The 27,865-nt window shown below is 36.8% G+C and overlaps 2 protein-coding genes across 15 annotated transcripts in view; one reads left to right on the plus strand and one right to left on the minus strand.

Moving 5' to 3' along the window:
* CEP70 (centrosomal protein 70) overlaps positions 1-27,865 on the plus strand; it is a 128,870-nt gene that overhangs the window by 93,346 nt on the left and 7,659 nt on the right. For 4 of the 10 annotated variants that reach the window (XM_046001372.1, XM_046001371.1, XM_046001374.1 and 1 more), the window contains exons 14-18: positions 3,856-4,002; positions 4,111-4,279; positions 5,639-5,753; positions 6,961-7,040; positions 20,635-21,315. In XM_046001372.1, the coding sequence (XP_045857328.1) occupies positions 3,856-4,002; positions 4,111-4,279; positions 5,639-5,753; positions 6,961-7,040; positions 20,635-20,951 (828 nt within the window). In that variant the 3' untranslated portion in view covers positions 20,952-21,315. Of the gene's footprint in view, positions 1-3,855; positions 4,003-4,110; positions 4,280-5,638; positions 5,754-6,960; positions 7,041-9,779; positions 10,462-20,634; positions 21,317-27,865 lie in introns of those variants that run through there. The other 6 variants (XM_046001375.1, XM_046001376.1, XM_046001377.1 and 3 more) reach the window with 4 other exon arrangements.
* Positions 18,563-27,865, minus strand: part of ESYT3 (extended synaptotagmin 3) — a 47,411-nt gene continuing 38,108 nt past the window's right edge. For 2 of the 5 annotated variants that reach the window (XM_046001368.1, XM_046001366.1), the window contains exons 21-23: positions 21,330-21,435; positions 20,453-20,502; positions 18,563-20,095 (exon numbers count right to left, since the gene is read on the minus strand). In XM_046001368.1, the coding sequence (XP_045857324.1) occupies positions 20,059-20,095; positions 20,453-20,502; positions 21,330-21,435 (193 nt within the window). In that variant the 3' untranslated portion in view covers positions 18,563-20,058. Of the gene's footprint in view, positions 20,096-20,452; positions 20,503-21,329; positions 21,436-25,197; positions 25,664-25,865; positions 25,899-27,865 lie in introns of those variants that run through there. The other 3 variants (XR_006817943.1, XM_046001367.1, XM_046001370.1) reach the window with 2 other exon arrangements.

A 27,865-nucleotide genomic window follows, 5' to 3' on the forward strand; every position in this document is an offset into this window, starting at 1 on the left:
ACCTTTTTTAATTCTCTCATATGTCCCAAGGAAACTCTTAATACATAATGAGTGCTCAATATTTGTCAAAAGAATGAAGCAAAATAACAAATTCCAAATTCCAGATTCCAAGACAGCAAAATGAAGATGATATTGAATTTAAAAAAAAGTAATAAAAACGTACCTGTAATTGATGAAAGAATCTTCTCATGTGCCTAATTTCTTCTTCCCTTTTTATATAGGGATCAGATAGAGCTATAAAATAGAAAACACTTTAATTGAGTGATAGTGTTAGATTAATATACCTGTCGTAGAGACCTGAGTCTCTTCAGTTTATAGCTTAGCAGAAGGTAAATAATTAGTAGTTAATTATGTAAACCATGGTTAATTATGTAAATCCAGTCACTGCTTGCCAGGGGGTTCTCCCAGTAGGAGGAAATGGTGCTAACCCCACTTTTAAAAGATTTATTTATTTGTTTATTTATTTTAGAAAGCACAAGTGAGCAAGTTGGGGGAGGAGCAGAGGAAAAGACTCCTGGAGCAGACTCCCTGCTGAACAGGGAGCCCAGGGTGGGCTTGATCCTATGATCCATTAAATCGTGACCTGAGTCCAAACTGAGAGTCACACACCTCATTGACTGAGCCGCCCAGGTGCCCCATCGTGCTAATCCCACTTCAGTTCCTCTCAAGGAAGATGGGCTAGAACATGCCCAGCCTTCTCAAGAGAAGGTGAAAGACTAGAAGAGAAAGGAGACAAAAGAAAGAATCAAATGAACGAATAGTTACTGATGATTTACTATGTTCAAGGCATTGGGGAGGTAATCAAAAAGATGAACATGGGGTGCCTGGGTGGCTTAGTCAGTTAAGCATCCAGCTCCTGGTTTGGCTCAGGTCGTGATTTCATAGTTGTGGGATCAAGTCCCTCATTGGGCTCTGCACTCAGCATGGAGTCTGCTTCACATTCTCTCTCCCTCCCCCTCTGGTTCTACCCCTGCTCATGCTCTCTCTGTTAAATAAATGAAGTCTTTTTAAAAAAGGAACACAAGATTCAGACTAATTGAAGAGACAAAACTTACTAAAAAATACAAGATAAAATTTAATCATTCAAGATCTCGTTAGAAGAAATGAATGCTATAAAAACAGCCCACAAAAGGGGGCACCTGGGTGGCCCAGTCTGTTAAGCATCTACCTTTGGCTCAGGTCATGATTCCAGGGTCCTGGGATTGAGCCCCACATCTCGCTCCTTACTCAGCGGAAAGCCTGCTTCCCCCTCTCCTTTGCCCCTACTCCTGCTTGTGCTCTCTCACTCTCAAATAAATAAATAAACTCTTAAAAACAAAACCAAAAAATCCCAGCCCGTGATGAAGTGCCAGGTGAATGAGGTAGATGACTTGTGCTCCACATTCTGGAGGAGGAAGAACCCCCAAGAAAAGCTTTACTAGTGGTGGTAAGTTCTTGCTACTGTAAAGTAGCAAGACACTAGAAGACGACAAAGAGAGTAAACTTTGTAATTAGAATATTCTGAGGACCCCTGAGAGGAATTTAGTGGCTCTGCCACTGAAGTAACTAAACAATTTTAGGCAGTGATTCAGATATTTATTACTGCATAATCAGGATCCAAATTGAGAAACTACATAAGTTCTTTGTGGCCTCGTATGGAAGGTTTTCTATATTGTAGTAGCCTTTAAGGTTGGGACAACCATCTTCCTAGATTAGTTTTTTTCTCAGGTTAGATTTGGCTTAAAAGAGAAGAATGGGAAAGGCAAAAAGAGCTGTCTGCTTTCTTCCTTCTGTCTTCCCAGGAAAGTTGAGCTAGACATTGCTTTCCCAGCCCAGTATGCTGTTGTACCTTGTGGCTTTCCCATTCCCCAGTGCTCCAGAGGCCTGCTGTGTAAAGACAGGACATTGGTTGTACATCTACATCCCCACAGCTGAGCAATGTGGAGAACATAGGAAACCCTTTTGTAGATTTTTCAGGGCTTGATGGACTGTGCTACAACCATCCTGTCACTGCCAAGTAGACCAGAACAGTTCTTTATCGTAACTATCTAATACTTTATTCCCAAGCAAAATTTATATTTGGTGTGCTTTTTACTGAAGACCATTTCTTTATAATTGTACCTTGTCGATGATGCATTGGTCAATTAAGGTATTTATGCTGCAACTTCCTGACTTTTTCAAATTCTAATGGCACTTATTGTTTAAAACATTTATTTGATACTGATGTATTGCCTAGAATTGCTGAAATAGTAATTGCCTTCTTAACAAATGAGAGGTAACAGATATCAGTATGTAAGGTCTGGGCATTCACTGGAGAATGATAAATAAGTTGAGGACTAAAATAAGGAGTTGGAAAAAGAATTTCCTGTACTTCTTTCTGTATTTTAGGATTGCACTAATACAGTAACCACTAGTCACATTTAGCTTTTGATCACCTAAAATACACTAGTCTCAATTGAGATGTACTATAAGTTTAAAATACTTACCAGATTAAAAGACTTAGTATAGAAAAAAATAAAATATTGATTATGTATTAAAATAATAATATTTGGATATAGTGGATTAAATGAAATATATTATTAAAGTTAATGCTACCTATTTCTTTTTGCTTTAAGTGTGGGTACTCAACAATTTAAAATTACCATGACTATAGTGGTACTTTAATAAGCAATGTAATGGGACAGATGGTAGCTATACTTGTGATGAACATAGCATAATGTATAAACTTGTCAAATCATTAAGTCATATATCTGAAACTATTATAACATTGTGTGTCAACTATAGTATTAAAAATATAAGCAAATAGAATTACTCTGACTTATATTTCTTTTGGATAGCAGTGTTCTAAAGGGCCAAGCCCTGTGCCATGCACATAGCAGATGCTCAGTAAGTGTTCATCAGTTGACCAGTTTTAAACTTCCAGTAGCTTTGTCCTTTGTGCACAGCTTAAAATAAATTAGGAGAGCCTGTATAGGTCAAAAGAGTTAAGTAGGCTGTCACAAAGATTAAGTAAAATTAACTTAATTTAGAATCTTTTTAACTAATTATTTTTTCAAATTAAAAGCTGCCTAGAAATAAATGCTATCATGGATGAATATTGAAAACATTATCCTAAGTGAAGGAAAGCCAGTTACAAAAGGTCACTTACTGTATAATTCCACCTTATGTGAAATGCATAGAATAGGCAAATCCATAGAAACAGAAAGTATGTTAGTAGTGACCCAGGTGCTGCGGATAGGAAAGGATGGGGAATGGCAGTAAATGTATATGGGATTTCTTTTTGTGGTGATGAAAATGTTCTGAAATTAGATAGTAGTGATGGTTGTACATCTCTCTGTAAACTGAATAAAGTTACTGAGTTGTACACTTACAGAGAATGAATTTTATGTGAATTATATCCCAATAAATCTGTTATAGAATTATTCAAGGCCAAAATATAAAGGATAAGCTTATTTTTTATCCATCAACAGTCCAAAAATAATTACTTAAATAACATAACTACTAATAAATAATATCGTTACTTTAAATATCCAGATTTAACGGGCTCTCTGCTCAGAAGGGAGCCTGCTTCCCCCTTTTTCTCTGCCTGCCTCTCTGCCTACTTGTGATCTCTCTCTGTCAAATAATGAAATAAAACCTTTAAAAATAAATAAATATCCAGATTTGAAATAATCAATATATTATGTCTTTTTGAAGCCCTATATTTACCTGGAGAAAACAAATTTAAGAGACTCTTTCTAAACTGGCAATGGTATTCAAAAAAATACTGATGATGGTTTATATATATTAAGCCTGCCTGAATAATTATATTTTATCAGCATTGTTACAGAAACTTTTTAAGGTCAATAATACCATGTTGTTTCTTTTGTTATAAAGGATTTGTATAAGTCCTTGAAAATACTATCTGCAGAACTGGTGCCTTGGCATAATTTTAAAAAGCAGGATGAAAATGAAGGTATCAGAATTGAAGATCTGTTGTTTATAGTAGATACCATGTTAGAAGAAGTTGAAAATAAGGAAAAGGTAATGCTTAATACTTATGTAAATGCTCACTAAAATTTTAATGTAATCTTATCTTAAAAACTGATAGTGAAACAGATATTGATTGGTTTCTCCCTCTATTTTGGACAGGACAGCAATGTGCCAAACTTAAAAACTTTGCAAGCTATTGTTTCTCACTTCCAAAAGCTATTTGATGTGCCTTCTTTAAATGGAGTCTATCCTCGAATGAATGAAGTTTATACTAGGCTTGGAGAAATGAACAATGCTGTGAGAAACCTCCAAGAACTCTTAGAATTAGGTGATGACTTTTGTCCTTTCTGGCCCCTGTTTAAGGATTATTCCTAGAGGCGCCTAGGTGGCTCAGTGGGTTAAAGCCTCTGCCTTTAGCTCAGGTCATGATCCCAGGGTCCTGGGATCAAGACCCAAATTGGGCTCTCTGGTCAGCAGGAAGCCTGCTTCCCCCCCTCCCCCCACCTGCCTCTCTGCCTACTTGTGATCTGTCAAATAAATAAGTAAAATCTTAAAAAAAAAAAACAAAAAACGAAGAAGAAGAATTATTATTATTCCTGGGGCACCTGGGTGGCTCAGTGGGTTAAAGCCTCTGCCTTTGGCTCGGGTCATGATCCCAGTGTCCTGTGATCCGCCTGCCTCTCTGCCTACTTGTGATATCTGTCTGTCAAATAAATAAATAAAATCTTAAAAAAAAGATTTATTCCTAATAAATCAACAAAAAGATTAAAAATTGAAAAGTAAAAAACTGAGGATAACTAAAGCATAAAATACTTGATTTAATGATGATGAAATTCTCTTAAAATATCCTTTTAGGGGCGCCTGGGTGGCTCAGTGGGTTAAAGCCTCTGCCTTCGGCTCAGGTCATGATCCCGGGGTCCTGGGATCGAGCCCCACATCGGGCTCTCTGCTCCGTGGGGAGCCTGCTTCCTCCTCTCTCTCTGCCTGCCTCTCTGCCTAGTTGTGACTTCTCTCTGTCAAATAAATAAAAATATTTTTAAAAAAATAAAAAAATAAAATATCCTTTTAGGGGCGCCTGGGTGGCTCAGTGGGTTAAAGCCTCTGCTTTCGGCTTGAGTCATGATCCTAGGGCCCTGGGATCCAGTCCCACATTGGGCTCTCTGCTTGGCGGGGAGCCTGCTTCCTCCTCTCTCTCTGCCTGCCTCTCTGCCTACTTGTGATCTGTCGGTCAAATAAATAAAATCTTAAAAATATATATATATCCTTTTAGGGACACCTGGGTGGTTCAGTCATTAAGCATCTGCCCTTGACTCGGGTCATGATCTCAGCGTCTTCCCTGTTTGGTGGGAAGCTTGCTTCTCCCTCTCCCACTCCCCCTGTTTGTATTCCCTCTCTTGCTGTGTCTCTGTCTCTCTGTCAAATACATAAATAAAATCTTTTTTTTTTTTTTAAGATTTTATTTATGTTTTGACAGAGATCACAAGTAGGCAGAGAGAGGGGAGGAAGCAGGCTCCCCGCAGAGCAGAGAGCCCAATGTGGGGCTCGAGCCCAATGTGGGGCTCGATCCCAACACCCTGGGGTCATGACCTGAGCTGAAGGCAGAGGCTTTAAGCCACTAAGCCACCCGAACATCCCAATAAATAAAATCTGTAAAAAAATAAAATATCCTTTTCTTTCTCTCTTTCAGATAGTTCATCCTCATTGTGTGTGTTGGTGAACACAGTTGGAAAATTGTGTAAACTGATTAATGAGGATGTGAATGAACAGGTTATGCAGGTATTGGGACCTGAAGACCTCCAAAGGTATTTATTTTAAAAAGTATCTTCCACAATGCTTGGATTGGTGAAATTAAAGACTTTCAGAACATCATAAGTTATTTACCTTTGCTGTTTGGGATAGCATCTTTTAAATAATTTGACAATTTAAAATAGTCTCACACCTTATTGATGGAGAGAATGCCAAGCATTTTCAAGATAAAGAGAGATTGTAGGGCTTGTAAGTTTTTATAGGGTAGGTGAGGACTCCAGCGTTACTGCTATAAGCCTGTTCCCAAGGGTAAGAATATATGGAGAAAGTCATACCTCGTTAGCAATTTCATGTTAGTGTTCGGAATATATAAACAAGTCCTATTTTTACTACACTACCATAGATCGCTTAGTAATTGCTAACAGTGTATTATTTGATTAGAAGGTAAATGTTAAGGAGTTTTTTTTTTAAAGTTAGTCATCTCTAAAATAAAACCTGATTTTTAAAAAAATATGGAAACATAGTCATACCTAAAGCAACTCTTCCAACCCCCCCCAGTTTTATACTGTCACATACATACATAGACTGCCTGTTCCACATATTCTGCAGGTTCTCTGGGAAGAGCTGGCACTTGAGTTTTCTGATACTTGATGCTTTTAAAAGGAACATATATCTCACTATTGGTCTTTTTCCCCTTCCCACATTTACACTGATGACTGATACTTAATGTTTAATAGAATACAGGATATAAAAAACAATTTTTAGAAAATGTTAAAAAGCAAGGTCTCTTGGGGTGTGTGGGTGGCTCAGTCAGTTAGGTGTCTGCCTTCAGCTCAGGTCATGATCCCAGGGTCCTGGGATCAAGCCCCACATTGGGCTCCCCGCTCAGCCGAGGGCCTGCTTCTCCCTCTCCCTCTGCCTGCTGCTCTGTCTACTTGTGCTCTATCTCCCTGTCAAATAAATAAATAAAAATATTTAAAAAAAAAAAAAAGGTCTCTTAAAAATTCTCAAGCTTTCCACATTAGGAATGTTAAATATAACTTTGGAACACATGTTTACACTGATAATAAGAATTTTTTTTTTCTTAGGAAAGTGGTATTAGATGAACAAAAACCTTTTTAAAAGGAAGGATTGCAGTAAATGATTATTAAATTTATATTGAAATTAGGAAATTTCTTTCCATTTTGAAAATGTTTTATTTTAATCAGATATAAGAACCTTAAGTTGGAAATTCAGTGTAAACTGTGCATTTTTCTTTAAAAGCATTATCAACAAACTGGAAGAACATGAGGAATTTTTCCCAGCATTTCAGGCATTTACTAATGATCTACTTGAAATCTTAGGTAAGATCTTTGTTGGTAGTGGTTAAATTTCGAGTCTTAAGATGTCAGTGGGTTTGAGAGATGAGTGTTCCTTAGTCGCTGTATTAGTGTTTTTACCTAGAGTGTTTTGGTAGAGAGTGTCTAAAAACCACTAAAAGTTCTGGAAGTATACTGCTAACTTGTAATTTGAGTTGGTTGGGGTTGGTCTATAAAAAAGAGAAGCACATAGCCTTGAAAGAGCTAAGGGCTGCCTTTATTTTGAAACTGTAAAATGAGAAATGGTATTACTCTGGCTAGGCCCAGTTAACCCTGACTCTGGCATGGCCTAATGAGAAATCTTTGTAGGATTTATGATTTTGAAGGTGTTTAGTTTTTTTTTCTTTTTTTTAAAGATAGAACTTACCTACTGTGTTTTTTTAAATATACAAATTAAATTTCTTAGGTGATAAGTAATCTAAACATCTGTAGAAAAAAAGAAATTAATAAATCTGTAGAAGGGAGAAGATACATTTGTATTCGTGGTCAGATTGAGGGTTTTATTATTAGTATTATCTTTTAAAGGGGAAAAAATGTAATTAGGGATCATAGGCAAAATAGTGACCCAAGGCTCTTATTATAAGTGTGATTATATATGGCTATAAAAGTAATTTCTCTTACTATTAAGAACATTTTAAGGTTTAAAGTGATTTATTCACTGATGAATTTTTTTTCTATATAATTCATTTGAAAGTTTTTTTGTTTTTTTTTTAAAGAATGCCTCCTTGACATAGGAAATTAAATTAGAAGAGGAGGTGTGCCTGGCTGACTCAGTGGGAAGAGCATGCAGCTCTTGATCTTGGGGTCATGAGTTCAAACCCCACATTGGGCAGAGAGCTTACATAAAAATAATAATAAAATTAAATTAGAAGAGGAAATGAGGTTTAGTAGAAGATAAGGGAATGAGTAAATTAAAATTTGGTAAGAAGATGAATAAATGAAAAGAAGCATCTGACTAGAATATCTAACCTGGTAAACATAAAGGAAGTTTTGTGGCCAGTGTTATGTAGACTGTGGAAGCAAGGGGGACAGTGACTGAATGTGCATTAGGCATGTGTATATGTTTGAAAAGATCGTAGCAAGGGGAAATGTAATTTGAAAGCTAAACTTAAAATGAAACATGAAATTGTAGAAATGTGTTGCCTCAAATCCCCAAGACCCTCATTTCATAAAATAATATGATTTTACATGCTTTGGGGTAGCAGTTAAACAGGGAGGTTCTTCTCATTAGTAAACATTTTAATAGGTGCACAGGTAACACTTATTTTAGAATCCTTCTACAGAAACTTCCTCTCAGATATTATGACACTCAGCATGGTTCATGCGGGATCATTTACTTCAAGAAGCCATGTCTCCCTGCATATGAGCTCTGTATTTATGTCACAGTTGAAATTCTGGAATTAAAAATAACACTTAACATTGGGAAAGTCAAATCTGTCTGGCAAGCATAACTATTTTTATTATTACTAGATGTCACTTTAAGCATCAGCTACAGAGTGTTGTACTGAATACTAGATGTGGAGAAGGACTTTTTTGTTCTCATATAAGTGGTGTGATTAGCTGAGAATATTCTCACATTAGCCCAGATCCTTTTCAAGTTTCATTTATAAGGCAGATACCTCATTTAGCGAGAATACAGGTGAGATTTCAGAATGGGGTTCAGGGAATAACTTGATCTTATTATGATGCAAGGTGTGAATCAAATTTTCTGTTGCAGATTTCTTATATTTTTTTCTGATATCCTGATATCTTGACACTTTGTAAGTGGATCTAGATAAGTATTCTGACTGAAGTCAGGAGCTTGAGTAGCATGGGCTATACGTTTAGGTTAAAGGAAAAGCAACCAAAATTCAGCTAAACATGGAAGAAGAGAGGTGGAATCTAAGGAAGCATGTTTTATATAGAGGAAAATGAGTTTGTAAACTGTGGCCTATCAGAATAAGGTAGAAAACAATGGTAAGAATCTAGAGAACTTGCCGCTGTCACTTGTAGGGTTGGAGCCTAGATAATGAGAGAAAAGGACCTTGTTTCTCCAACATCCAAAAGCTTACAGACAGTGAATTTAACAGGCTGAATGTAAGAAGACAGTTTCAGAAAGAGAAGTCAAATTCACAAATAATCTGGCAGAGAAGAACCTGAACTAGTTGATATGGTAAGCTGGACCAGCCTAAACTCTACAATACGTTGCATCTGAGATTTGTACTTTGCCTCACACTTTTTATTAGGTAGATGTGTTTCATTCTAAAAAGGCAGACCTATGAATTATCCTGCTAATGAGAAATTTTTCCAGTAGAATTAAGGAGAGGACCACCTTCTGTGAGAAGAAATCATTAAGTGCTCAGATGGGACCCAGAAAAGAGACAGCTTTTACCCAGGATTTCACCACGTAGGCTCACCCATGTAATTACATAGATTTAAAGTGGCAATAACATCACAAATGTGGCCAGTAGGATTGCTTAATAAGAGCACACATAATATTATGAGATTAATATCAGAGTCAGAGGATACTTGAAGGTATATGGTAGCTTTACAAACAGATGCCCTGTGAAGCATCTGTGTCTGAATCAGTGACACTCTTATCACTATTAGAGAAAAATTTCACGTGCATTAAAGTGCTAGTGTTGTCTTTGCATTTGAGATTTGCTTTGCTTAGAAATTCTCATTTCATCTGAGCCTATCACTAGATAAAGCTACTCTTTCCTCATTCTCGTTTTTCTGTTACAGAAATTGATGACTTGGATGCCATTGTACCTGCAGTAAAGAAATTAAAAATACTTTCATACTGAAAACAAATCAAATCATTTTTACTGTGTAAATTGCATTCTTAACATTCTGAGTATTTTGTAGGATCTTGCTTTGAGACAAAGGTTATAAATGTATTTACTCTCAGAATTCATCCCCTTCTTAGTACAGGGTCCTTCCCATCTATATTTTTATTAACTTTGAGATTCTTATATAGAAAACATTGTAAGCTAAAGTGTTAAGCATTTCTTCAGTGCTTAAAGTTTAAGACTATTTTAAAGTGTAGTTTTTGAGTAAAACAGAAACTCAGGTTGCAGATAATAAAAAGGTTGTATTTAGATTGAGGGTTTAGTAGTGACCTTTTTGATTCTGGGAACAAGGATTGCCAGTGACTCTCTTGAATTCAGCCAATAAGAACCTCTTGCTTTCCTGGCAAGGAAATGGCACATTCTATTAAGATATCCCTCATGGCACTGCCTTTTCAAAGCAGGAGGAAGAAAAGGATGAAGGAAAAAATGTTTTATCATTGTGTTAGGATAGGAAATGAATTATGAGGTAATATAAATGAGCAGATAGTAGTCTCTCATTTAAAATATCTTTTTACAATCTTGATGTAATATACTTTTTATAAGGACATGAAATCTTAAATAAAGTTTTTGTGAAGAATTTCCAAATATAAGTGTCCTCAGTGACTTATTTATATTATGCACAAATAATGAATCATATTTTCTTACAAGGCTGAGCCTTGCTGCATTTTATTTTATGTAAGAATACTTTCCTTGCTGCCTTCTGCTTCTTCTCTGTTCTCAATTTTCAGTCTGATTTTTTAAGGGACCAATGTTACTGCACCCCCCCCCCATGCCATTCTTTTATAAGTAGCAGGCCTAGGCTCTTTCTAGATTTAAAATTCTTTAAATTGTTTTGTTAGGCTACAGTTATATTTCTAAACTCTAGCCCACAATTTCTGAAAGAATCTGTGTCTTTGAGGGTTAAGTAGAAAAAGTAATTGGATACTCAATAATGTAAATACTCTGAGTTGATTAGATTACTCCAAGAAATTGCTATGAGGCAGTTGGTAAATCTAACATTATATGAAAGGAAGAAATGTAATTTAAAAATTATGTTAATTTAAATTTTGTTAGCTCGTTTAAGAGCCTCTGGTTAGCTCTTAGTTTAAAACAGGTTTTCATACTCTTCCTCGGAGGCCTCAGAGTTTTTTTGGAGGGTCACTGGAGGAAGAACTGCAGATTCTCTCTGTCAGATCTGCTTTTATCCAGTTTTAATTATTGAAAATATAAGTACTGCAGTTATTGTTTAGCTCCTTTTTAAACATTTTAATTGATAAATAATTGACTAATAAGCTGTATGTATTTAAACTATACAATTTAATAAATTCTAATACACACACATATATATCTGTGAAACCATCACCACAATCAAAATACTAAACATACTTCATCTCTCCAAAAGTTATCTCTTGACCCTTGGTAATCCAACCCAGCATCCTCCTACTCCTAAGCAACAACTGATCTGCTCTCTGTCACTATAGACGCATTTGCATTTTATGGGATTTCATGTAAATGGAATCATAAATTGATTTTTAAAAAGCTGTTTTCTTTTTTGGTCTGGCCTCTTTCCCTCAGCATAATTATTTTGAGATTTTTGCATGTTGTTGCATTTATTAACAGTTCATTTCTTTTTATTATTGTATAGTAGTCCATTGTATGAGTACACCACAGTTTGTCTATCCATTCACTTACTGATGAAGATTTTAGGTATTTTGAGTTTTTTACTACTACAGGTAAAACCGCCATAAAGATTCATGTTGTTTAGATCTTTGTATGGACATATACCTGATATCCAGTGTCTTAAACTGTTTCATATACTTTGTCTGTTCTTTGTTTTGTTTGGGTTCTGGTTGGTACAGGTAGAAGTGTAAATTTGGTTTCTTTTACTACATCCTGGTTAAAAGTGGGAGTTTGGAAATATTAAGCCTTAAAATATATAAAGTTTCTTGGGTTGTCTTTTCATTATTTTTTTCTAATTTTATTGCTTCGTAGTCAGAGTTTTGTTTTTTGGGTTTTTTTTTTCTTTTTTTTTTTGCATCAAGTCTTTGGAATGTGCTGAGACTTTCTTTGTAATTTTCTATGTGATGAAATTTATATATATTCTACATGTTGCTTTTAAAAAAAGCCTCATCTCTATTTGATATATACTGCTAGTAAATTGTTTAAATCTACTTCATTTCTGTTCATTTTTTTGTCTTCTTGATTCGTCAGTTTATCAGAGATACTGAAATTTCTCTGGATTTGTCAAACTTGTTTTATGTATTTCAAACCTATTTACATATACATGTAAATTCATAGTTGATAATATCTTCTCAATAACTCTTGCTACTCATGCATTTCACTTTGAATGCAGGTTTGTCCTTTTAATTAATAGCTGTTGGATATTTATTTTCCTTTTTTATTTACTAATTTTTTATTGTAAAACATAACACATGCTAAAAATGGTATAAACCACAAATGTCAAGTATAATGAATGATTATACATGAGTACCCATGTTAACAATCAAAAAAATAGAACATCACCAGCACTCCATCTGATTTTTTTTTTATTTTTTTTTTTTTTAAGATTTTATTTATTTATTTGACAGAGAGAGATCACAAGTAGGGAGAGAGGCAGGCAGAGAGAGAGAGAGAGAGAGGAGGAAGCAGGCTCCCCGCCAAGCAGAGAGCCCGACGCGGGGCTCGATCCCAGGACCCCGAGATCATGACCTGAGCTGAAGGCAGCAGCTTAAACCACTGAGCCACCCAGACGCCCCAAAAATCTGTCTGGTAAAGTATTATTCCTTTTTTTTTTTTAATTTTTTTTTTTTTTTTTTTTAGATTTTATTTATTTATTTGACAGAGAGAGAGAGATCACAAGTAGGCAGAGAGGCAGGCAGAGAGAGAGGAGGAAGCAGGCTCCCCGCGGAGCAGAGAGCCCGATGCGGGGCTCGATCCCAGGACCCTGAGATCATGACCTGAGCCGAAGGCAGCGGCTTAATCCACTGAGCCACCCAGGCGCCCCTCACCAGCACTCCAAAATACAACCCCCATGTCCCTTCCCCCAAAAGGTAACTATTAGCTTGACTTACGTTTAGTCTCTTTTTTTTAATATATAAATAGCTTTGCCATTTTTGTGTATGCCTATACTAGGATAGTTGAGTTTTACCTGCTTTTGAACTGTATAAAAACAGTGAATCATGTTTTTTTTTAATGTTTGTTCTTTGGTTCAATATTATTTTTATACTATTGATCCATGTTATTGTCTGTTGGTCCAGGTTATTTTCATTGGTGTCTAGTTTCTTCTATGAATATTACACAGTCCATTTGTCTGTTCTGCTGGCAATTGATATTTGGGTTGTTTCTTGTTCCTGTCTGTTGTGAGCTGCTGCTGTTATGTATATGCATCCTTGTACACTTGTGTGCAGGTCTTCTGGAATCAATATCCAAGAAGTATAATTGCTGGGCCCTAGAGGAAGACACTTCATGTATACTGCCACAGAGGCTATGGTAGCTTGGGGGTTGTACATTGTGGCAGTTTTGATAGGGAATGCTTACCTTCAACTTAAGAAAATGCCAAACTATTTTCCAAAGTGATTGTACCAATTTATACTTCCACCATCAGTGTGGTGGTGGAAGTATAAATTTTTTCCACATCCTGACCAATTGTTGGTAAGTCAGATTTTTAATTTTTGCCATTGTAGTGTATAGAGTTATTATTATGGTTGTAATGTTTATTTCTGTGATTACTAATGAAGTTAACCATCTTTTCCTTTGTTGGCCATTTGTATTTCTTTTTTGAAATGCTTAGATATGTCCTTTGTTCATTTTTCTGTTGGACTGTGTTTATATTGATTTGTAAGAGTTACATATTTTGGACATGAGCCATTTGACAGTTAAATATATAGCAAATGGTTTTTGCAATTCTCTGTCCTCTTTACATTTTCCTATATAGTTGACTGTTGAACAACATGGGGGTTGGGGGTGCCACCCTGCCCCCCATGCGGTCGAAAATCTGTGTAGAAGTTTTGATTCCTCAAAAATGTAACTACTAATAGCCTACTGTTGACTAGAAGGAAGCCTTTACTGATAATGTAAGCAGTCAGTTAACACATATTTAATATTTAATTGTATATATTCTATACTGTACTCTTATAAGAAAGTAACGTAGAGAAAAAAAATGTTAAGAAAATCATGGGGCGCCTGGGTGGCTCAGTGGGTTAAAGCCTCTGTCTTTGGCCCAGGTCATGATCTCAGAGTCCTGGGATCAAGCCCCACACTGGGCTTTCTACTCAGCGAGGAGCCTGCTTCCCCCTCTCTCTGCCTGCCTCTTTGCCTACTTGTGATCTCTCTCTCTGTCAAATAAATAAAATCTTAAAAAGAAAAAAAATGTTAAAATCATAAGGAAGAGAAAATACATTTATAGTATTGTACTGTATTTATAAAAAAAAATCCACATGTAAGTAGACACATGCAATTCAAACCCATGTTGTTCAAGGGTCAACTGTAGTTTCTTTTTATGAACTGAAGAATCCAATTTTAGTATAGAGATGTATGGTCTTTAAATTTATAGTTTAGTGCTCTCTGTCTTATGAAATCTTTCCCTAGTCACAGTTGTAAAGTTATTCTCCTATATTATCTTATAGTTGTACAGTTTTGCCTTCTCACATTGAGTCTAATCACCTGGAGTCATTTTTTTTTTTTAATGAAAGTATAGTTGGCATACAGTATTACATTGGTTTCGGGTGTACAACATAGGGATACAACAACTCTAGGCATTATAATATGCTTACCACAAGTGTAGCTGCCATGTGTCACTATACAGTGTTATTACAGTACCATTAATTATATTTCCCATGCTGCACCTTTTATCCCTGTGACATACACATTCCCTAACTAGAAGCCTGTACTTCCTACTCACCTTCGCCCATTTTGCCCATCCCCCCAACACCTCTGCACTCTGGCAACTACCTGCTCTCTACTTACAGATCTCTTTCTGCTTTTTTTTGTCTGTTCCTTTGTTTTGTTTTTTAGATTTCACATAGAGGTGAAATCATATGGTCTTTTCCTTCCTCTGCCTCAGCTGTTTCACTTACCATAGTAACTCTTTTGGTTCATCTTTGTTGTCTCAAATGGCACAATCTTATTTGTTTTTGTGGCTGAGTAATATTATATTGTGTCTATATACCATATATACCATTTATCAATGGGCACTTGGATTGCTTTTTAAATTTTGCTTTTAATGATTGTAAATAATGCTGCAGTAAACCTGGGGGTACATATGTCTTTTCAAATTAGTCTTTTCATTTTCTTTGAGTAAATCCTCAGTAGTGGATTTACTGGATCATATGGTATTTCTACTTTTAATTTTTTTTTGTAAGATTTTTTATTTCTTATTTTATTTATTTATTTGACAGATGAAGATCACAAGTAGGCAGAGAAGCAGGTAGAGAGAGAGGAGGAAGCAGGCTCCCTACGGAGCAGAGAGCCCGAAGCGGGGCTCGATGCCAGGACCCTGGGATCATGACCGAAGGCAGAGGCTTTAACCCACTGAGCCACCCAGGTGCCCCTCTACTTTTAATTTTTTGAGGAACCTCAGTGACTGTCCAACTTACGTTCCCATCAGCAGTGGACAAATGTTCCCTTTTGTCCACATCCTTGCCAACACTTGTTACTTCCTTTCTTTTTCATACTAGCCATTCTGATAGTTATAAGGTAGTATCTCCTTAGAGTTTTGATTTGCACTTACCTGATGATCAATGACATTGAGCATCTTTTTTTTTTTTTTTGAGTAATCTTTGCCCAACATGGGGCTCCAATGCATGACCCTGAGATCAACAGTCACATGCTCTGACTGAGCCATCCAGATACCCTTGATTTTGAGCATCTTTTCATGTGTCTGTTAGCCCTCTTCATGTCTTCCTCAGAAAAATGTCTGTTCAGGGCCTCTGCCCATTTTTTAATCAGAGTATTTGTCGTTTGGTGTTAAGTTGTATAGGTTCTTTAGATAATTTGGACATTAACCCCTTACCAAATATATCATTTGGAAATATGTTCTCTCATTCAGTAGGTTGCTATTTTTTGTTTTGTTCATGGTTTCCTTTGCAAAAGCTTTTTTATTTTCATTTTTATTTTTAAAAAATATTTATTTGGATAGAAAGAATGAACTCACAGGGGGAGGAGAAAGAGACAGAGAGGGGGAATCTTAAGCAGACTCCATGTTGAGTGCAGAGCCCAACACAGAGCTCCATCTCACAACCCCGAGATCATCACCTGAGCAGAAATAGAGACGAAAAGCTTTAAATTTTGATGTACTCTCAGGAGTTTAATTGCTTTTGTTTCCCGTGTCTGAAGAGACATATCCAGAGTAATGTTGCTAAGTCCAGTACCAAAAAGATTACTGCCTGTATTTTCTTCCAGGACTTTTATGGTTTCAGGTCTCACATTTAGGTCTTCAGTCCATTTTGAGTTTATTTTTGTGTATCGTGTAAGAAAGTAGTCATTTCATTCTTTTGCCTGTAGCTATCCAGTTTTCCCAGCATCATTTGGCATTCTAGCCTTTAGTAGTGGGTTTATAGTGATGATAAATGTATTTAGAGATCTTTCGACCATCTTCTTTTTTCCTAATTATCATTTTTTCTATGCTTTTTTCTTTTTTGATTTTTTCTCTATTACTTTTTCTTCTCCACTATTGATTTAGAAGTTTTATAGTTCAGCTGTATTGATTTTTCTGTTACTACTCTTAGTAATTATCTTAAAATTTTAAATATATACTTAGGGTCCAACTAGCAGACAAACCATGTTGCATAGTTAGCAAACGGGAAAATTTAAAACAAGAATTGCTAACTAGCAAAAGGTAGTTTACTATAAAAGGGGATAAAAGAGGACTCTAAGAAGTACAGAATAGCAGCTGCAGAAAGCATATACTACCCTCAGGGATAAAGGAGAGTGAAGAAAGAAATTGTGAAATTTGGAAGAATGCCTTCCAACTAGGCTGAGATTGAAAACTTTGAGGAGAGTTTTAGCGGCCATAGGAAGAAGCCTCCTTGTGGCAATAAAAGAACAAAACAACCCAACTTGCTCACTGGTGTTGAACCATGAAGGCCATGGTTATGGTGGCAGAGCCCAAGGACATGAGCCAAAGGTAAACTGTGAGGGGTGCTTCAGAGAACAGCCGCCACACAACAACCAGCTGGCTGCCATGGAAAACAGCACAACAAAAGAAAAAAAAAAACACCCTTTTCTTTCTGCTCTGGCCTTGCAGTGTCTCTCCAATGCCCTCTACTGGGAAAGCATCAAGCTCCCTGGCAAAGACACAAGTCTCTTGTGCCCTGAATCAAAGTGGGGCAAAGATGGGTTGATTTGGAGCTGAGAGGTGATAAGGTAGTATCTGACCCAAATCTATCTATAATGTATTTTTAAAATATAAAACTATCTTTAGTTTCCTAAATAAGATAAGGACCTGAACACTTTAACTTTCCTGCACCAGCCTCTTATTCCTTTTTAAATGTTAATACTAGCATTTTAGTGCCACTATGTTTTGAAACCAGTTTTTCCAAAAACTTTTGGTTGCTTGCCTGTTATATTTTCTAAGCAGTTCAAGACTTAGGTTAACAATTTGTGGATTTCTTTGGTCCCCATTGTTTCCCATGTGCCACTTCTGAATATTATACTTTCTTTCTTACTGAAATACATCTTATGGCCATTTTTCAGTTTGATGTTCTCATGTGTTTCATATTTTTTAATTCCCATTTTATTTTATAATTTTGCCTGTGAACTTCTAATGGGAATTATCTGCTGCAGGGGTCTCACATGTGCCCTGGATGGCTGTGGCAACCCTGACGGCCAGTTTTGTGGTTGCCTGTGTCAGGGCTTCTCGTGATTGTAGATTCTATACCAGTTTTTACATAAGTTTCAAGGTTTGGGGTTTCAATACCAAGTCAGTTGTGTGTAACCTCAGACCCTGTGTTCCTGTAAGACAGATGAGCTGACTGCTTCCTCCCATTGTTGACAGCCAGCTCCTTGTCCTCATTGGCAGCCAAGGTGTTTTCTGAAAACTTTTCAGGTTTCTTGTCCCTTACACAAGCCTTGCTTCTGTCAGTGTATGCTAAAATTCTGGTTCTTGTCAACACTTAAATTTCCTCTTTGGACCATCACCAGGAAATTTACCTGTGTTACTTCTTCATCAGCCCTGTTTAAAATCAATGCTGTTCATGGTTTAAGTAGGTTTTCTCCGTGTTTGGAAGAGGAAGGACAGGTTTTCACTTGTTGGCCATCTTAACCAGAAGTTGTTTTAGGGTTGCTAATATTCAGGATGTGATACATGATGTATTCCCTTCTACATCTCTGATGCTTTGCCATTTTCAAGGCACATGTGCTTAGCAAACATTCCAGTGCCATTGTGAAGTAGACAGGACAGGCATCAGTTGCCTGATTTTGTTATGCAATTTGTCACTCAAAATAGAAATCTTAGCAGAAACAAATTTTATGGGGCGCCTGGGTGGCTCAGTGGTTAAAGCCTCTGCCTTTCGCTCAGGTCATGATCCCAGAGTCCTGTGATCGAGCCCCGCATCGGGCTCTCTGCTTGGCAGGGAGCCTGCTTCCTCCTCCTCTCTCTCTCTCTGCCTGCTTCTCTCCCTACTTGTGATCTCTATCTGTCAAATAAATAAATAAAATCTAAAAAAAAAAAACAACAAAAAAAAAACAAATTTTATTATACATCTGCCATGTACTTAGGATAGTCTTGGATGATGGGGGTTGAAAAATCAGTTACAGTAACTTAGTTCAGCTGGAAGGACAGTAAACAGAAACATTAAAATCCAAATATGAGTAGTTCTTGGTGTGTGACCTTCATAGATATCTAATAAGCCTTTTTAAAAATTAAATGTTACAAGGCAGGGAGTTATTAAAATTAAAAATATACAGTATTGACAGTAAATGCTGTAGGAGGTGAGAGAGGCCATTTCAGTGTGGACTAGCATAGAAGAGGTGGTTTTTGAGACAAGGCTTTTGAAGAGGATAGGATTTGAGTAGGTAGGATCTGATACATAGACTATTCTGGAATAGAGCACCTGCACATAAATAAAGTAGCAAAACACTAGGGACTAGATTGTTAGGGGCAAAGGACAAAATTAAGTGGGTTTTATTCTTGTAGAAAACAGGAAATTATGGATATAAGTGAGAATAACATAACAGAAACTTTAAGAGGTTAACATTCTTCAGAAAAGCAGCAGTGAAGGCAGTGAGGGGAGGGGAACAGGAAACTGATGGCAGGAGCTGTTGCGTGAGTGAAGAGAAAAGGACGTAAATTCAACAGTAGCTCTAGGATAACGTCAGAGAGGATGAGAATATTTGGTGTTACAAAGTTTGAAATGTAAGAGGCACTTGTTTGTGCAATTTACATATTTTGCTTTTAAATGTTACTTAAACAGCCATCTTAGAAAGGTAGAATAGAATTGCCAAACCATCAGAGAGAGAGAGAGAGACAGAAGCTCCTTTCTTCTGGCACCAACACTCTGCAGCAGTCTCTAGAGCTCTGCTGTGGTAGTGGAGATGCAGACCTGGGCTTGAGGTTCAGTTTGCTTTTTCCTATGAAAATGATGCTGGAGTTTGGGGCCAGGCCATCCCACCTTGGAGTATTTAACTCAAAGTATTTAGGTGTATCACTGTAACATTGTTGCCATCAGAAAAGTACATTTTAGTTCTACAGTAGACATAGGAGCAAATTTCCAGGCAGTAAAGTACCAGAGGTGGCAGAAGGACCAGAAGGGCTTAGGTAGTGTTGGCTTTTGGCACTTTTGGTGTGGGTCACTTTTTATTGCCATAAAAGAAGCCTCTTCCCTTGGTCAGTCACTTCCCAGAAATACTGGTAGCTGTTCCAGGAACAGATCTCCTTCACCCCTTATGTCTGAGACAGGACACTTTTGACACATACATTTGGGCAAATCCCAAGTTATATGGCTTATAATTACCTACAAAAAAAATCACCAGTGAGGTTCTGATAATTTATTAGGTATGAATACCCCATTTCTTTCTGGATTTGAACAACTAAGTCTAACCGAGAGTAGTACTTCTATATATGTTTACCTCTTCCTAATATTATCCAGTCATGTACTTAAATTTCACACAAAACTTTATGTGTATATTTTCAAATGGCTGTTCTGATTTAAATTAAAAAATATACATATGTACACAATTTAATATAAGGATGCTCATCAACTTCTGGGTTGCCCATCTGGAGTCAGCTCGTACCTGTAAAACAGTTGGTTTGGACTTGTGTTAGTATCAAGGTTGGTTGTGGTGGCAGCATCAGGACAAATAGCCTTGTCTAGCTAGCCTTGGGACCCTCTGGGACCGGGAGAACCCATCCCTCTGTAAGTCGACCGGCCAGGGTTAAGACTAGGGCTTATAGAGAGAGGTCTGTTAGGTAAGTGAGAACTATAGGCAGAAAATCCTTAAGTATAGGTGATAATATGTTTCCTTCCTTGATAAGCAAAGAAGCTGACATGTACTGAAAAAGGAAGAATTTTGGAAAAAGATCATGTGCAACGTCTGGAGATGATGTTTTAAGTACCAGATTAATGTGATAAAATGAAAGGGCTCACTTACCATCGTGAGAAGCCCTTAATCAGATCCTCTTTTGATAAGTCAATCAGTACCTAAACGAACACAAATAATCCGTTTCCTTCCAAAAAACTGCATTAAATGGAAACATATTGGGACAAATGGAATTAATCATTAGAAGGGCCTCCTTGGGTTTCAGTTTTGAGCAGGGACTCTTTTTCTTTTAGCTCTCAACATGGAACCTCTCCGGAAGTGCAATACAGGCACTGACCTCAGTGTACTAGGAAAAGGTGAACTGCTCTTCAGAGTTAAACCGCAGAATTTATCAATATTCCTGAGAGAACAACTTGCCTTTACTCATGAACTGAACTGTAATTTTAAGCAAGACACCGTGATTGCCTCAACTCTCAAAATGAGGATAACTTCACCTACATCACAGAAGTGGGATCTTAAAGAGATGATTATAAGAAGGTGTTTATTAAACTACAACTGCAAGATATTGTATAAATATTGTTCTTTTTGTCTGTACTTGGCATCTTCCTGAAGATTATATATTCTCTACTTCAAGTAAAATCCCATCTCCACAAAAATCTTGACATAATGAGACCCAAGCTTCACATAGTGCTGTGTTTATCAAAACAAACTTAATAGATGTTCAAATACTTGTGCAAGGATGAGTTTGGATAGATTCTCCAACTTGTTAAAATAGTATTTATCATATTAATTTACATGCCTGTTTTACTTTCAGCAATGTTAAAATACCCCCCATGCCCCAAAACCTCCCAATGAGGCTCTAACCCTTTGAAGCCAGTTCTGGTAACAGCCAGATGATACTATCAGAACTTCTGCAAGGTGTTCCACCAATGAACTCCAGGTAGAGTGCTGGGGGAGGCAGAGTACCAAGAGTCCCTCTTGTACTTACTTTTCCTAGCTCCTTCCTTCTGTGTGAGCCAAGTGGCCTACTGTTTTTCACTGCAACATCTAGTGACCTCTTCTTTACTTCTTCCATGGGAACAAAAAATTCAAATCTTAAAGATGCAAAAAGTCCAAGTGAGATTTACTCTTCTTTTTTTAGATTTACTTAGATTTATTTATTACTTAGATTTTATACTTTAGATTTACTCAGATTTATTTAGATTTTTTTAGATTTATTTTAACCATTTTTGTTGAAAATCTGAAGTGTTTGATCCATTTTCCTACTTTTAAAACAGAAGATATATTCAGGTGACCATCTAGAACAGTGTTGGCTCATAGCAGATATGCAATGGATCTTATTACAAGTAATCACTGTCCTGTGCTAATCACAAGCTCTTGAAGTATCAAGAGGCTATTTGCCTCTCTGTGAAGGCCTTGGACTGCTTGAACTACTATGTTTTGGGGTATCTTACTTTCTCTGAGCCTACCCTGGCTGCCTTTCTTTCAGCTGCCCCTTCAACAGTGCTTGCTCATTGGACCACCTCAACCCCTATCTCTCTTGTTTTTTCTGACCAGCCAAGGACTAGGATGCTGAATAGTCAGGTGTATTGGAGCTTCATAGAACACAGTGGACCTTCCCCTTTCTGCCTGTGGAGTAAGGCAGAGGAATCTTAGGGTACAAGCTTTGTCATAAACTCACAAGAGGCCACTGGAATCCTTATAGGTAGTTTTTTTGTTTTTGAGGTAAGGGAACATTAGTTTCAAGTTTTTAACAATGATTTGATATTTGTATATATTGCAAAATGATCACTGTAAATCAACATCAATCACTATACATAGTTAAAAATTTTTTGTCTTGTGATGAGAACTTTTAAGATCCACTCTCCTAGCTACTTTCAAATGTGTATTATTAAATAGGATCACCATGCTGTACATTATATCCCCATTATATCATTTTATAAATGGAAATTTGTTCCATTTGACCTAACCCCCTTATCTCTGCTCCTCTCCTCCCTCCTGCCACACACCAACCACCAATCTGTTCTTTAAATCCAGGAACTTGGCATCTTTTGTTTGCTCTTTTACGGGTTTTTTGTTTCTTTTAGTTTTCCACATATAAGTGAGATCATACAGTAAGAATTTTTTTCTGTCTGACTTATTTCACTTAGCATAATACTGTAAAGGTCCATCTGTGTTTCTGCAAATGGCAAGATTTTTTATGGCCAAATAATATTCCACTGTGTATATGCCACATTTTCTTTATCCATTCATCCATCATTGGACACTTAAGTAGCTTCCATGTCTTGGCTGTTGTAAATACTGTTACAGCAAGCATGGGAGTATGTATGTGCTTTTGAATTAGTGTTTTCATTTTCCTTGGATAGATATCCAGAAGTGGAATTAGTGGATCATATGGTAGTTCTATTTTCAATTTTTGGATGCAACTCCACACTGTTTTCCATAGTGCCTGTACCAATTTACATTCCCACTATCAGTGCACAAGGTTCCCTTTCTCCACATCTTCACCAACACTTGGTAATAGTCATTCTTTTTTTTTTTTTTTTTTTTTTGGTAATAGTCATTCTAATAGATATGAGGTGATAGATCACTGTGGTTTTGATTTGCATTTCTCTGATGATTAGTGATATTGAGCACCTTTTCATTTGTCTATTGGCCATCTGTATGTCCTCTTTGGAAACATGTCCAGGTTCTCTACCTTTAAATCAGACTTTTTTTTTTTTTGCTTTTGAATTGTGTAAGTTCTTTGGATATTTTGGATATTAACCCCTTACCAGATAAATGGTTTGCAGATATTTTCTCCCATTCAGTAGGTTGCCTCTTCATTTTGTTAAGTTTTCTTTGGCTGTGCAGAAGCTTTTTAGTTTGAGGTAGTTTCACTTGTTTTTGCTTTTGTTGCCTTTGCTTTTGGTGTCAAGTTAAAAAAATCAAGTTCAGAGCGCCTGGGTGGCTCAGTGGGTTAGGCCGCTGCCTTCGGCTCAGGTCATGATCTCGGGGTCCTGGGATCGAGTCCCACATCGGGCTCTCTGCTCGGCAGGGAGCCTGCTTCCCTCTCTCTCTCTCTCTCTGCCTGCCTCTCTGTCTACTTGTGATCTCTCTGTCAAATAAATAAATAAAATCTTTAAAAAAAAAAATCAAGTTCAATGTCAAGGAGCTTATTGCCTGTATCTTCTTTTAGGTGTTTTATGGTTTGGTCTTACATTCAAGTCTTTAATCCATAGTTTATTTTTTGTGTATAATGTTAGATTGTGGTCTAGGTTCATTCACTCATTGAAATGTGGCTGTTCAGTTTTCCCAGCACCATTTATTGAAGAAACAGTCCTTTCCCCATTGTATAAGTTGTCATATCAATTGACTGTTGTCAAAAATTAATTGACCATGTATGTGCCAGTTTATTTCTAAGCTATTTTGTTCCATTGATCTTTGTGTCTGTTTTTATGCAAAACCATACTGCTTTGATTACTGTTGCTTTTTAACAGAGTTTTATATCAAGTAGTGTAATCCCTTGAGCTTTGTTCTCAAGATTACTTTGGGGTTTTTGTTGTTCCACACCAATTTTAGGATTTGTTCTGTGAAAAATGCCATTGGAATTTTGAAAGAGATTGCATTAAGTCTGTAGATGGCTTTGGGTAGTATGGACATTTTAACAACATTAATTCTTCCATTCTATGAGCAGTAACTATCCTTTCATTTATTTGTGTTGTCTTCAGCTTTTTTCATTAATGTCTTACAGCTTTCAATGTACAGATCTTTCATCTCCTTGGTTAAATTTATATGTAGGTATTTTCTTTTTGATGCAACTATAAATGGAATTGTATTCTAATTTCTCTGATAATTCATTTTTAGTGTATAGAATACAACAGATTTTTATATATTTTATATCTTGCCGCTTTACTGAATTTGATTAGTTCTAATGGTTTTTTGGTGGAATCTTTAGGGTTTTCTATAATGTCATGTTATCTGTGAACAATGATACTTTTACTTCTTCCTTTTCAATCTGGATGCCTTTTGTTTTTCTTGCTTATATGCTCTGAAGAGGACTTCCAAAACTAAAAAGCTGACAAGAATAGGCATACTTGTCTTGTTTCTGATCTTGGAGGAAAAGCTTTCAGGTTTTCACCCCGGATTATCATGTTAATTGTGGACTTGCCCCCTATGGCCTTTATTATGTTGACGTATGTTCCCCCTATACCCACTTTGTTGACAGTTTTATCATAAATGGATGTAGAATTTTGTCAAATGTTTTATCTGCAGTCATTGAGATGAACATATGATTTGTTAATTTGATGTTTTACAGTGACTTGCAGATGGATACTGAATCATCCTTGCATCCTGGGATCCCCACTTGATCATGATGTATGATCCTTTTATTATAGAATTCAGCTTTCTAATATTTTGTTGAAGATTTTTCCATCTATGTTTGTAGAGGGTAATTTTTTCTTGTATCCTTGTTTGGTTTTGATATCAGGGTAATGTCTTGTGAAATGAGTTTGGAAGTGTTCCCTCTTCTGTTTTTTTGTTTTTTGTTGTTGCTGTTGTTTTTGTATATTTTTGAAGAGTTTGAAAAAGATTGGTATTGTTTGAGTGTTTGGTAGAATTCACCAGTGAAGACATTGGGTCCTAGACTTTTGTTTGTTGGGAGATTTTTATTTTTTTAAAGATTTCATTTATTTATTTGACAGAGACACAGCAAGAGAAGGAACACAAGCAGGGGGAATGGGAGAGTGAGAAGCAGCCTTCCTGGGAGTGGGGAGCCTAATGCAGGGCTTGATCTCAGGACCCTAAGATCATGATCTGAGCTGAAGGCAGACACTTAATGACTAAGCCACCCAGGTGCCTCTGTCTGGAGATTTTTGATTACTGATTCAGTCTTGGCTGTATGTTTCTAAGAATTTACCCATTTTTTCTAGCTTGTCAAATTTGTTAGCATATAATTTTGTTCATAGTAGTCTCATGATCCTTTATACTTCTGTGGTATTAGTTATGTCTCTTTCCTTTCTGATTTTGTGTTTTTTTCTTGATGAGTCTTAATGACTGAAAACTAAAGAAAGTTTTATCTTTCCAGAGAACCAAATTTTAGTTTCATTAATCTTTTCTATTTTCTTGGTCTCTATTTCTGTAGTTTATTTCTGTTCTGATCTTTGTTTCCTTTCTTCTGCTAGCTTTGGGCTTTCTTCATTCTTTATAGTTCCTTGAGATATAAACTGAGGTTGTGTGAGATTTTTATTGTTTACTGATGTTGGCATTTATTACTATGAACTTTCCTCTTAGAACTTCTTTTGCTGCATTCCACACATTTGACAAGTTGTATTTTCCATTTATCTGAAAATATTTTTTTTTTAAGATTTTATTTATACATTTGACAGACAGAGATCACAAGTAGGCAGAGAGGCAGGCAGAGAGAGAGAGAGGAGGAAGCAGGCTCCCCGCGGAGCAGAGAGCCCGATGCGGGGCTCGATCCCAGGACCCTGGGATCATGACCTGAGCCAAAGGCAGAGGCTTTAACCCACTGAGCCACCCAGGCGCCCCTGAAGATATTTTTTATTTCTTCTTTGACCTGTTGGTTGTTCAATAGCATGGTGATTAATTGTAACAAACTTGTGAATTTTCTGGTTTATTTCTTGTACTTCATTTCTAGTTTTATACCATTGTGGTCAGAGAAGATGCTTGATAAAAATTACAGGTCTTAATAAATTTAAGAAAACTGATATGTGACCTACATATGATCTTAGAGATTGTCCCATGTACACTTGAAAAGAACATATATTCTGTATATTCTGAATCTATCTGTTAAATCCCAGTGGTCTAAAATGTCATTTAAGGCTGCTATGTCCTTATTGACTGTCTGGATGATCTACCATTGATATAAGTGGGGTATTAAAATCCCCTACTAGGGGGCGCCTGGGTGGCTCAGTGGGTTAAGCTGCTGCCTTTGGCTCAGGTCATGATCTCAGGCTCCTGGGATCGAGTCCCGCATCGGGCTCTCTGCTCGGCAGGGGGCCTGCTTCCCTCTCTCTCTCTCTCTGCCTGCCTCTCTATCTACTTGTGATCTGTCAAATAAATAAATAAAATATTTTAAAAATCCCCTACTAGTATTGTATTGCTATTTCTTCCTTTAGGACTATTAATATGTATTTAGCTGCTCCTACAGTGGATGCATAAATATCTGTAAATGTTATATCCTCTTACGGGATTGACTTCTTTATCATTATGTAATGCCCATTTCATCTCTTATTACTGTGTTTGCTTTTTTTCTTTTTTAAGATTATTTATTTATTTATTTATTTATTTGACAGAGACACAGTGAGAGAGGGAATGGGAAGGGGATAAGCAGGCTTCCTGCCAAACAGAGAGCCTGATGCAGGGCTCAATCCCAGGACCCTGGGATCATGACCTGGGCTAAAGGCAGATGCTTAGCGACTGAGCCACCCAGGCGCCCTTACAGTGCTTGTTTTCTAGTCTATTTTGTCTGAGAGAAGATAGCTATCCCAGTTTCTTTTAGTTTCTATTTCCTTAGAATATCTTTTCCCATCCCTTTACTATCAGTTTGTGTATGAAATGAGTATCTCACAGACTGCACATAGATGGGTCTTGTTTTTTTTATCCTTTCAGCCACTCTGTGTCTTTAGATTGGAGAGTTTTATATTTAAAGTAACTATTGATAGTTTATATTAATAGTACTCAATGCCATTTTCTGCTTTTCTGGCAGTTTTGTAGTCCCTTTCTATTCCTTTCTTTTGCTCTCTTCCACTGTAGTTTTAGGACTTTCTTTAGTGGTACACTTAGATTACTTTCTTTTTATGTTTTGTGTACCTACTATAGGTTACTGCTTTGTGCTTACACTGAAGCTTACATAGAATGGTCTTCTTTAAGTTGATAATATCTTAAGTGTGAAAGGATTCTAGGGGCGCCTGGGTGGCTAAATGGATTAAGCCTCTGTCTTCGGCTCAGGTCATGGTCTCAGGTTCCTGGGATCGAGCCCCGCATCGGGCTCTCTGCTCAGCAGGGAGCCTGATTCCCCCCTCTCTCTGCTTGCCTCTCTGCCTACTTGTGATCTCTATCTATCAAATAAATAAATAAAATATTTTTTAAAAAGATTCTAAAGCTTCCACCTAGCCCTGCCATATTTTATAGCTTATTATATCCCTATATCACTATAGTGATAGTTATTTTTAGTACTTTTGTTTTTTAACCTTCATACTGGCTTTATACATGATTAATCCACTACCTTTACTATATATTTGCCTTTACCAGTGAGATTTATACCTTTATATGTGTTCTTGTTACTAATTAGCAGTCTTTCTTTTCAGCTTACAAAGTCCCTTAAGGACAGTCCAGTGATAATAACTTCTGTCTTTCCAATTCTGGTTTTTTTGGTTTTTTTTTTTAGATTTTTATTATTTATTTATTTGACAGAGAGAGATCACAAGTAGACAGAGAGGCAGGCAGAGAGAGAGAGGAGAAAGCAGGCTCCATGCTGAGCAGAGAGCCTGATGTGGGACTCGATCCCAGGACCCTGGGATC

This window comes from Meles meles, chromosome 4, assembly GCF_922984935.1.
Source record: "Meles meles chromosome 4, mMelMel3.1 paternal haplotype, whole genome shotgun sequence".
Lineage (NCBI taxonomy): Eukaryota > Metazoa > Chordata > Mammalia > Carnivora > Mustelidae > Meles > Meles meles.